This window comes from Bactrocera dorsalis, unplaced genomic scaffold (genome assembly GCF_023373825.1).
Source record: "Bactrocera dorsalis isolate Fly_Bdor unplaced genomic scaffold, ASM2337382v1 BdCtg094, whole genome shotgun sequence".
Classification (NCBI taxonomy): domain Eukaryota; kingdom Metazoa; phylum Arthropoda; class Insecta; order Diptera; family Tephritidae; genus Bactrocera; species Bactrocera dorsalis.
This window is the reverse complement of record NW_026038145.1, coordinates 35,942-47,344: the sequence shown is the minus strand read 5'-3', so window position 1 is coordinate 47,344 and position 11,403 is coordinate 35,942. Positions and strand designations below refer to the sequence as shown.

General features: G+C 34.2%; 2 protein-coding genes across 3 annotated transcripts; one reads left to right on the top strand and one right to left on the bottom strand.

Moving 5' to 3' along the window:
• The first annotated feature begins 8,398 nt into the window (after window positions 1-8,398).
• Window positions 8,399-10,450, top strand: LOC105229358 (alpha-ketoglutarate-dependent dioxygenase alkB homolog 6). 2 transcript variants are annotated; one of them, XM_011209616.3, is made up of 3 exons: window positions 8,399-8,559; window positions 8,616-8,829; window positions 8,897-10,450. In XM_011209616.3, the coding sequence occupies exons 1-3, from the start codon at window positions 8,530-8,532 to the stop codon at window positions 9,364-9,366; spliced, it is 714 nt and encodes a 237-aa protein (XP_011207918.1). In that variant the 5' UTR covers window positions 8,399-8,529; the 3' UTR covers window positions 9,367-10,450. The 2 variants fall into 2 exon arrangements, with proteins under 2 accessions (XP_011207918.1, XP_011207919.1); XM_011209617.3 differs by having other exon boundaries at window positions 8,918-9,619.
• On the bottom strand, window positions 9,536-10,396 carry LOC105229359 (hypothetical protein). The gene has a single exon (XM_011209618.4). It carries the CDS (start codon window positions 10,394-10,396, stop codon window positions 9,638-9,640), a length of 759 nt encoding a protein of 252 aa, XP_011207920.1. The 3' UTR covers window positions 9,536-9,637.
• Window positions 10,451-11,403: the final 953 nt, after the last annotated feature.

The following is an 11,403-nucleotide window of genomic DNA, read 5'->3' as shown; positions in this document are numbered from 1 at the left end:
CGATATAATGGGTGTAGAGAAAGCAAAAGGGGGTCAGTGTAACAAAAGCTTTTTATATATAAGACATATGTAGTAAATGTATGTTACAAATTCTGTTAAAGAAAAATAAAATAAAGTTTGCTAAAATCAATCTTTACATTACATGCAGAAAACAAAAAGTAATTACGACTGACCTGTCTTCAAGTTTAATACTATGTATTTAATTCACTAATATTTCAAAGTTATAATACCGATTGATTTTTATGATTTTTTCGCGTTTTGCAATCAATATTTATTTTGGGATCATGTTTACTAATTAATACACAATAAACACCATTTTTTATCATTTTTTTTAAACTTATTTACATCAATACTTCTTCGGGCATTATTTCTTAATAAAGTGTTTATGCGCTATTCAAAAATTGATAATTCAGTTCCTGTCAAAACTAAATACAGTGAAATTTCTCATAAGCAGATACCCACAGAAGCAGTATTTTATCCGGTTAGAAAAACTGTCCACATATGGGGGCATGGTAAAAGATTGAATATAAAATGTATTCCTAAAGTCACAAAAATGAACGAATTTTGTAATTTATTAAATATTGTATGTTTTACAAAATTATTAATCTTTTCAAAAGAGCAAGAATTTTAGCTCCGGAACCGCACAACAAGGATATCAATAACAAGTATGGAAGGGCTAAGTTGTAACCGAACATTTTATACTTCTTTAAAACATATTCAAATGAGATCCGTGTGATATGTAAAATTAACTCAACCGAAGAGGCTAAATTTATTATATTGAGTTAATGTGGAAAACGTCAACTAGAGGATCGGAATTAATTTTACAAGATACATACGTTCCAAAATAAACAGGACTTTTTGAATCTAGTGCCCCTGGTGGCGCCATCTATATGTCGACTGGTGCGTTAGAATCTGCTATCTTTATCGATTTTCCAGTGTGAATTTCATGACATTTCATCGATTGGAAGTGAAGTTATTGAGTTTTAAGTGTCAGTATGTTTGTGTTATCGGTGCGAAAATGAGCTTCAACCAAAGAGCCAAAACTATTTTTTTTTTTTAAACTGGTAAAACTTTTACCGAAACGTTTCAATTGATGAAACAAGGTTATGGCGATGATTACCTATCTCGTAGCAGAGTGCACGAGTGGTTTCAGCGTTTTTAAAGTGGTCATGAGGACATAAATGACGATCAACATGTGGGCCAATCAAAATCCGTGATCACCGGAAATTCCATCAAAACTGTGCGTGAATTCTTCAAGAATCAGCCGAAATCATCATTGAAATTCATGGAAATGGAATTGAACATCTCCAAAACATCGATTTATCACATTTGGGCTTACGAAAGGTGTGTGACCTGTTCACATTTTAACCATTAACCACTCCCCGTATTCACCTGATATGGCACCGTGCCACTTCTTCCTTTTCGAAAAAATGCATTTGCCCATGAAAAGAAAGCGTTATGCGGACGTAAAGGCCATTCAAAAGGCTTGTACCGCCATACTGGCAGCCATACCGGTCAACGAGCTAAAACACTCGTTCAACATGCTTTTGGACCGTGCAAAAAGCTAAATTGAAGCAGAAGGAGACTATTTTGAATAAAACAAATTGATTTTGCCGAAAAACTATTTGTTCTGTTTTTTTTAAGTCCTGTTTACTTTGGAATGCACCTTGTATTATGGACATGAGGCTTAGGCCAAGATATATTATAATTCCATTCTAAACCTAATTTAAAAAAAGAGAGTACGAGCTATTAAAGCCATCGACTCTGAACAAACAAATATCTTAGGTTACTAGCTAAATATACACCTCTATCATGCATTTCGATTACGGGAACACTCTACGCTCCGCCGGAGTCGAAATTAGGTATCATGCGTTTCAATTGGATTGAAAGAAGAAGAGGAAGAGCTATAACTTTTTCGATTTCAGCTGTTTGCCTTGAAATATGTGAAACTGGAACATAACAAAGCAAAAATACACAAATTACTGCTGTTCAAAGAAAATAAATAAAAGTAAAATTTTTATATTGTTATTATTTTTATTAAACGTTAGTAAGGAATCTTTATCCGCGGCGGTATTACTGTTTGAGGAGGAGAGCAGCGCATTTCAGAATGCTTGGGTGAGAATTGAAAGGAGAAGATTACGAGATATGTGCGATCCCTTCCAGATGAATGTCGGGCTGTAAGTAATTGCACGTGAAAGTAAACAATTTTCTTACAATTTGTTTACTTATTTAGATTCAAAAAAACTTTCGTCTGAATAAGGACGCATTCAAGTATGTCCTAGATACGTTTGCAAAAGAAACGACGGCAAGTAAATTTGATGCTACCTCTTTCCAAAAAGCCTGCACATCTTCTTTAAGACGCTGGTGGAAACCGTTGGCTATATCTAGCTTACTCTCCATCATATCTGCCAATTTTCCATATTACTCTGGTGTTGTTGACCTGAAAGCATATCAAAAAACATTATTAGAGGACAAAAACTGGAAATATCGTGTGTTTTACAACTTTTAAATACAAGTTTTACTTACATTTTTAGAATATTCAAAAAAAAATCACGCAAATAAAATTTTCGCAGCAAAATAAAAACACAAAAAGTTCTCCGCCAACAAAATTGCAACTTAGCAGAACGGAGCTACGATCGAAATCCATTGAAGGTAGAGTACCAATGGTCGAAACGTTTCCATTCCGTGTGTTAAACTTCGTGAACGTAGCGGTCCAGCATATTACAAAGGTCGTTTCTGTCATGTGGCTCATATTGTAGGGTTGGCGTTGATTCAAAAAACCGAGCTGCGTGGTCTGCATGTTCATTTCCCATAATACCAACATGTCCTGGTTCCCAGAGTAGTGGAACTATATGACTGTATTTAACGCACAGGCCACGAATAGTCGAGATAAGTTAAGCAGTGTTGCGAATGTTACAAACAGCAAATAGACAAGAAAAGCTGTCCGAGCAAATAAAAAATTTGCCTTTGCTATGTATCGCATATTCTAATGCTTTGAAGACAGCAAAAGCCTCGGCTGTAAATATCGACGAGTAACAAGGAAGAATCCCGCCTGTAATAACTTCTCCATTTGGTTTGGTGAGAGCAAAAGCTGTGTTTATCGCTTTGGACCCGTCTGTGTAAATTGCAGTCCAATTGTTTTCTTCATAGGTATTCATTAACTCTAAGAAGAGTTTCTGAAATACTAAATTACTGGTGTTGTTCTTTTTGAAGGTGTTCAAGAATAATAGTTTCTTTTTTTAACAACCATTCCGGCTGTTTGTTGACTCTCTTGTACTTTGGGGGCGGATATATGTTTAAGTCTTTTCTGTATTTGATACAATGGCGTAAAGTGGATTTTAGCCTGAAGTTCCGTTTATGTCGTGACGCGTAAATTACGGTTTTATGTAAGCTGGCATTTGGAGAGTATATCAGTTTTGGAATTAGTTGCCCCTTTTATTGTTGGTAGGCCACATTTCGCCAAGATACACTTAATAGGTGACGTAGGGAAAGCGTTTATACTCCGACGACTCGCTGTATGATAAGGAGGTTCCAAAAGTTTCAAATTAGAGTTTGCGCACCATCCGAAAATAGGTAAACCGTAGTTGATTTTTGCGAGTATTAAAGCTTTTGTAGCATTTATTAGAGAATTGGGATGAATAAAAGATCGTTTACTAGTTAAATATTTAATTATGTGTAGCCCTTTTGTTAGGTTATTTCTTAGGTTAAGAAATTAAATCTTTTACCAAAATATACTCCTAAAATATTTAAATTGCTTACGGATTCTATTACAATATTTTCAAAAACTAACTGAGGATATACATATGTATACATTTTGTCCTTTTACAAATATGTAGTAATTTACATTTTGGAATCGAAATTGTTGCACTAGAATCCATGCCCCATTTCTAAAACTCTGTTAGTATTTTCTTAAAAATATTGTTAGCAGTTTGGGGATCTTTTATATTACAATAAATAATGGCATCGTCCGCGTACATAGTGAGTTTAATGCCTTTAGTTTTAAGGCATATCTCAGTTAATTTATCAAAAGCTATAATATAATAAAAAGCATCACCGATAGTGGCGAGCCTTGCGGCATACCATTTTTTAGAGGATGCAAACAAGATGTTGATGCGAACCTGAAATTTCCTTAGGATCATAAAAGCTTATACTTTTCTAAAAACTTTTGGACCTGTCTTCCAAGCTGCTAATTGGCTTAGCACTGCATGAATTCCTTTGCGATCAAAAGCTCTCTCGAAATCAGTGACCAGGATAGTGGCATGGTTTTTGGTGGAGAGAGTGTCAGATACATAGTGTTGGAGTTGAATAAGTGAATCCATTGTACTGTGCTGGTGTTTGAAAGCCGTTTGGTTGTGATTTATGAAATTATTTTTTGTAGCAAACCATGAAAGTCGCCTAGCAATAATTTTTTCGAAAATTTTACTTAAGCAGGATAGCAAGGAAAAAGGTCTGTAGGAAGTAGTTAGGTGCGATGGTTTATTTGGTTTAATAATTGGGATAATGGTGGCTATCCGCTAGTTTTGTGGGTATGAACCTTTGTGGAAAATTGTGTTGTACAGGGAGAGTAGTCTTTCTTTGGCTGCTGTAGGTAAATTTGAAAACATTGAGTATCAATGCCTGGTGTTTTGCCTTTAGCATTTTCTAATGCAGACTCTAGTTCGCGGAAAGTAATATCGCACTCTAGGCTTCTTGCTAATGCAGAGAGATTCGTTGGTATATAGGTGGCAGATATCCAATGTTGTTTATCTGCGATATATTTTGCAGAAAAATTACTATCTTGCGAATATGTAGACCAAATATTGGCGAAAGTTGCCGCAATATCTGCGGAATCCGTCAGAATACTTTGATTTGAATGAATGAAATTAATACGGTTGTGAGGGATTGCGGTTAAGAGTTTAACCGTTTTGGTAGTTGACCCAGGAGAACTTTTGGCAGTGAATACTTCAAAACTTTTCCTTTTAGCCGTCTTTACAGCTCTTTTAAAGAGGGCGTTTGCTTTTTTATAATTATTCAGATTATATTCAGACATTGATATCTTAGAAGTATTTCAGTTTTCATTTTTTTTGTCACGCATATGACCAAAGATCTCTTTGTTCCACCAAATCGGAAAAACTTTTGAAGACTTGCGTTTGGTTTGAGGAATCGACTTATGTGGCGCAGAACGATTCAGTTTTGTGAATGCAGATGCGGCTTGGTTGATGTTGTCGATTGGAGTGGTGGGTAAACTTTTTAAAATTTCACTTTGAAATATATTCCAGTTTGCGCGTGAAATAATAAATTTTGGGAGATGCTTGTATTTTGCAAAGTGGAAGTTTGTTTGAAGTGAGATCGATATAGGGAAGTGGTCACTACCACGGAGAATAGAGGAAGCTTCCCAACTGATTCTGGGGGAGAGCTGGGGAGAGGATCGGGAAAGGTCGACGCTCGTTAGGGAAGAGTGGGTAGAAAAATGTGTGGGGGCGCCATTGTTAAGATGAATTAGGTTGCTGTCCAATGAGAAATTCTCTATTATTGAACCCCTTGTGTTTGATTTTCGGGAACCCCAAAGTGTATTCCACGCGTGGAAGTCCCCAGTCCACAAAACCGGAGGGGGTAGTTGGGAAAGTAAATCTTTCAAATCAGTTTCGTTAAAAACTTGCTGGGGTGGTATATACATAGGTATTAATGATAGTAAAGCTAAAATTTAAGTTGATTTTAAGAACTATTGTTGATAGTGTGGAATTTAAATCGATAATTTCATGTGGTATGTTTTTTTTTATTAAAATACAAACGCCTTGCTTATTGCTTTGGATCTTATGTAAATTCGAAAAATAACCGCTGTATTGTCTGGGACAAGAAATGTTGTTACTGGGAGTAACTGAGATATGTGTTTCAAAAAGCTTTCACCGCCATACTGGCAGCCATACCGGCCAACGAGCTAAAACACTCGTTCGACATGCTTTTGAACCGTGCAAAAAGCTAAATTGAAGCAGAAGGAGACTATGTTGAATAAAATAAACTGATTTTGCCGAAAAAACCATTTGTTCTGTTTTTTTTTAAGTCCTGTTTACTTTGGAATGCACCTTGTTTTATGGACATGAGGCTTAGGCCAAGATATATTCTTATTCCATTCTAATTTAGAAAATATGTCAATTTTATTTCATTAATATATCACACATTTTGTGGAACCTCAGTGGTTTAAATACAGGTGGAAAGGCAGAAATCATTTAATGGGGTATATTGGTGCAGAGAAAGGGACGGGCTCATTGTATTTATTTTGACATTGCTCAGGTAGACTCGAGTACATAGTTTAAAGCAATTTTATATCACTAAATAGTATAAAACAAAGTAGCTTACTCTGTCACTATATCCCTTTATATGCTTAATTCTTTAAAACTACGTAAAGGATTTTGATGCGGTTTTTTTAATACATAGAGTGATTGAAGAGGAAGATTTATATGTATAATAACATCCATTAAATAGTGGAGAAATATTGTTATTTTTGAGGTTTAAAATGTTTCTAAGGCTGGACCCTACGAGATTTATCAAAATAATGTACTAAATATTGTACACACTGAAAAGTCTACAGAAAACCCCTCTCTCTCTCCCATTGTTGATTCAATATAGATCTTTGAAATCCAGCGTTTTCAAGAAAAAACCTGGAGCACTTCAATATGGTGTAAGTCCTTTGCATGCGTGGATTAGATTCCTGGAATTTTTATTAAAAATCTCATATAGAATTGACATAAAAAAGTGGCAGGTTAGGGATGCAATAGATAAACTAAGTATGAGAACTAGAAAACAGAAAATTCAAAAACAATTGTGGGAAGAAATGAGGCTACATGTTGATAAACCAAAATAGAATGGCTGTGGAAGCACAAATGATGGAAATACGGCGAGGAAAGCATTTACAAATACTGAGACCTTAGCATCAATTTTGGAGTTTGACATTGAAATTTTGAAGAATTTATATTTTATATTAATTTCAATTTCATGCGAATACCAGATCAATGCGGAAAAACTCGAAATTTTTTGTAGTAAAACTGCTTTACTATATATGGAAAAGTACTTTTGGTTTCCTACATATGTCAGCAACCGTCCACAAAATATTAGTCCATGGTTCAGAGATAATAAGAGCTTCAATAGTTCCTGTCGGTTGTCGGAAGGATAGAAATGCACATGCCAGAAAAAGTAGCAGAGCTTATAATTTGTCCGATGTTTTTCATAGATCTATGGATTCCTCAGATCCTCTTATATCAAGTTTGCACATCAACAAAAGAGAAAATAAACAAATAAAAAAAAGGCTCCCGCAAGAAGTGGTGGCGCTTTTGGAAGCTCCGGAAATTGCAATTACACCAGAAGCACCAACTGATGAAGATGAAGATGAAGATAGACTTATCTTTTATTATTTACTATTATTTAGAATTCTTTCGAGATAATTACCTGTGGATTGGCTGATAAAAATTAATAAAATTTTCAGGTTTTCCGGATTTAAGAATTAAAATATGGTCAGCACATTTGCATTGCTATGGGAAATGACAATGACTGAGCGTTCCGTTAAAAAGCTTCACAATGATGCTGATTCCGTTATCGGGTACCGCTTTAAGTGCAAACGCATTAATTCTGTTATAACCTAGTGACTTTTTGTTTGCCAATGCTTTGTTCTCCTCTGCAATTCTACGGCAAAATTGCTGACTGCCACATTGCTAAATCCATCACTAAACTCGTTAGGAGCAAATGTATTTTGGAGATATATGGCAAACACCTCGGCTTTCTTTGCATTGGTCCTGACCAATGGCCTCCGCTGTTTAAAATTGGTGGGCATCTAGATTCCGGCTTATTGCTTAGTCTATTCGCATTCCACAGATTGTTTTCTAGATCTCTTGGTTTCACAGCAACCAGAAACGCCTCTAGAAATTTGTTGCTCAATTTCCAGAGAACATGCTCCTTAGTGGCACGATGGACAAGTGTTTTGTAGTTAAGATTTCTACTAAGCTTGGTCAAACTGTCGTTAAATATTATTACTTATGGGGCAAATGACCACTTCCATACAAGCATACATACATATGTACATAGATGCTTGCTAAACATATTCTTTTATTACTCAATTAGGACGTTAATGAAGCAAAAGTAAATAAAAAAATTTTTTCGTGAATCAGGACTTGTTTTTTGTTTGGATGGAATCATCAAATAGAGGTAGTTTCAGGTATTTTAAAAGTCACTTCCATTTTCAATTGATAAAGACAATAATAAACGACTTTCATTTCATTACAACATATACATATGTATGTATGTATGTAATAACAGGATATCCAGAAAGACAACAGATGTTTTCTAAGCAACTCTAGTGCTATTAAAACTGTCAATGGCAGCGTTATGTTTGTACTTTTTATTATTCGGTAACATCGCTTACAAATTGTGTTGCAATTGTGAATGAAGTCGTTAATCAGCTGATAAATATAAACATTTAGTAAACTCTGTATTCGTCTGCCGGCTTATACACATGGAAAATATTTATTTCGAATAATTTCAGGATATTTGTAGTGTTTAATGGATATTTCGGATTTTGAAGTGCGCGAGGTAAACATATACATTTAATTGAACGCTAACATGTAATATCTTTTAGAACCGTTTAGTGCCCCTCTTCGGCAGTATATATTCCAAACTTTATAACATCCGAAGAGGAGAAACGCATTTTGTCTCAGATTTCGCGAGCTCCAAAACCAAAATGGACTCAACTTCTTAATAGACGCCTCATTAATTATGGAGGAGTACCCCATCCAAATGGAATGATTGCTGAAGAAATTCCCACATGGTTACAAGTCTATATGGAAAAAATTAATAATTTAAGTAAGATAATTAAACATTACGTATTTTATTTCAATTGTACTAATTATATTTCTCCGTTGTTATGGAGATTTTTTTCAATCCCAAAAAGCTAACCATGTCCTAGTAAATGAATATTTACCGGGTCAAGGGATTATGCCTCACACAGATGGACCGCTATTTCATCCAATCATAACGACTATCACTTGTGGTTCATATACAGTACTTAATTTCATTGAACGAAATGTGACTAGGTCTAATGATAATCATAAATATAATAACGATGATGAATCGTTGCAACGGGAAAGCTTAACACATGAAATTAATTTCAAAATGCTTTTAGAACCTCGTAGCTTATTAATACTTAAGGATGAATTATATAATAATTATTTGCATGGCATAGATGAAGTCAAGCAAGATGTTCTTTGTGATAAAATCTGTAACTATGAGAATTGCGAAAGAGTCCATAAGGTGGGAAGTATTTTAAAACGCGGGATTCGTATTTCACTAACGATACGTCATGTACCAAAAACCACAACAATGAAATTAAAGTTTTGTTAAAGTACTTCCATCATCAAATTTCACAAAATTTTAAATGCTACATAGATGACAGTCACTGGAAGGCCGACTGTCGTGAGAATGTAATTCATCCTATCGTCATTCGGATTTGTTTCAATACTTTATTAACCTTTTTGCTCATCCTCTATTTTTCCAACTAATAATGCACATGTTTATATAGAATAAGCAAAAAAATATATGCAACACTTTTATTATAATAAAATACAAAAAAGATTTATTTGAAGTTATAACAAAACATTATTTTTTACACACTTTAATCGACCTTGTCTTCCCATCGTAGTTGAAATTCATGTTCGAATATATTTCGGTCATATAGATTAACTGTACTAATGTGAGCTGATATATCCAAACGTAATTCACTCACTGCCAAGTGGAAATTTTGTCTTAACACTCGTTGCTTATCGACCACCAACCGGGCGAGAGGTCTACGAAACAGGCTCAATATTTTTTTCAGATGATATTCGACACTAGCACAACGACTAATACAAATCCACAAATCTTCTGGATTTTTTATATTTCCAGGAAACCGTTTACATAGATCAAAAGGAGCTTTGCCGTCAATTAAAAGAAATTTGACCTCGGAAACAATTTTATTATTTTGACTGGGGTCGTTAAGGCTCAGTGTTTGGTATTCATGTTTGTCACAAAAATGAATTATATCACTAATGCAGCACCAAGGTTGTGCTGCCAAATCACTATGTTTTCTATTCCAGTTAATATATCTGCCTTTAAGAGTAGTTAAGGGACTAAAACGACTTTCCAAACTTGTACTGAGGGGTGACAAAGTCTCAAAATCCTTCTTAGTTTCTTTGGTTTCAAAACAAGTTGGTGGATTATGATTTTCAGTTACGTCGTTCTTCGGTGAGTCAGATAATGTAACAAGCTGATTATCAATAGTTGAATTATCTGTCTCCTTGAAAAATTCCTTGTTTTGGGTCAACGCTTTTTTACGCTCATCACCCTCTTTATTTTCACGCACTTGTTTCAAAAAATGACGAACTCTCCAAGACATTTTATTCGTAATAATTTTCTTCTATTTTTTTTTTTTTTTTTTTTGTTTTTGAAATAAGCACACTAATGTATGTATGTATGTATATGCATACTATTAAAACTTATCAATCAAAAAGTAACAGCTCATACTGATATAATTATGCAATTGCTACGATATGTTTTTAGCTTAAATTTTAAATATAATGTTGTGTACGTTGTAACGCTACTAAAATATATTTGCCTGATTTTCTTCAATGTATCTTATTTTATCCCTTCGGTTGTATAGTCTTATTTGATAATAAATTAATCAATATAAAGATGTATGTATATGTCTACAAATATACAAAAATAGATACAATGTGGTGCTGTTTTGTAAATTCAGGGGAAAATTAAGTTAATTAAGTTAAGTAGTCCAAAAAGTTGGGTACAAATATGATTATATGTAAGTATAAACAGCCTACTATTCTAACTAACTTTAACCTAAATTAAATATATGTATTTTATTTTATCAAAATGTTAAACTCTGACAAAAATATGTTCACAATACAAACACTAAACTAAACTAAAAATCGAAAAGTTTTGTATTTTTATTGACCCACTGTATGTTGCATTAGCACAACTAATTTAATATGTATATGTGTATGTGCATATTGCAGTTAAATTGCGAAATAGGTCAGACACCGCCTATTTATATTTAGATTCCTAAATTTAATTCTAAAAGGTAAGGAACGACCATTTTCAGGAGGAACCGCGATGTCGTTGTTTTAGCACAATTTCTAAGTCGAAATCTTGTATTTATCACTCTTGCGTATGTACATCAAAAAACGTTTAATACAAGTAAAAAAGGCTTCATTCGTTTAAAGTAACGGGTTGCGGAATACCAAACGGGTTTTAAGCGAGTACGGAACAAGGAGAAATGCGACGCAGAGTTATAAGTGAAAGAAAACAAATTAATCGAAAAAACAAGAGAAGACAACAATGAAGGGGTTCAAAGGAGTTTAGATGCTGGCTGATAAGAAGATATCATAC

Excerpts from the sequence above, each read along its gene's own strand:
- LOC105229358 (XM_011209616.3), top strand. The coding sequence starts at position 8,530 with ATGGATATTTCGGATTTTGAAGTGCGCGAG. Across the intron at positions 8,560-8,615 it reads CGGATTTTGAAGTGCGCGAG|TGCCCCTCTTCGGCAGTATA; the intron begins GTAAACATATAC and ends AGAACCGTTTAG. Across the intron at positions 8,830-8,896 it reads GGAAAAAATTAATAATTTAA|ATTTTTTTCAATCCCAAAAA; the intron begins GTAAGATAATTA and ends GTTGTTATGGAG.
- LOC105229359 (XM_011209618.4), bottom strand. The coding sequence starts at position 10,396 with ATGTCTTGGAGAGTTCGTCATTTTTTGAAACAAGTGCGTGAAAATAAA.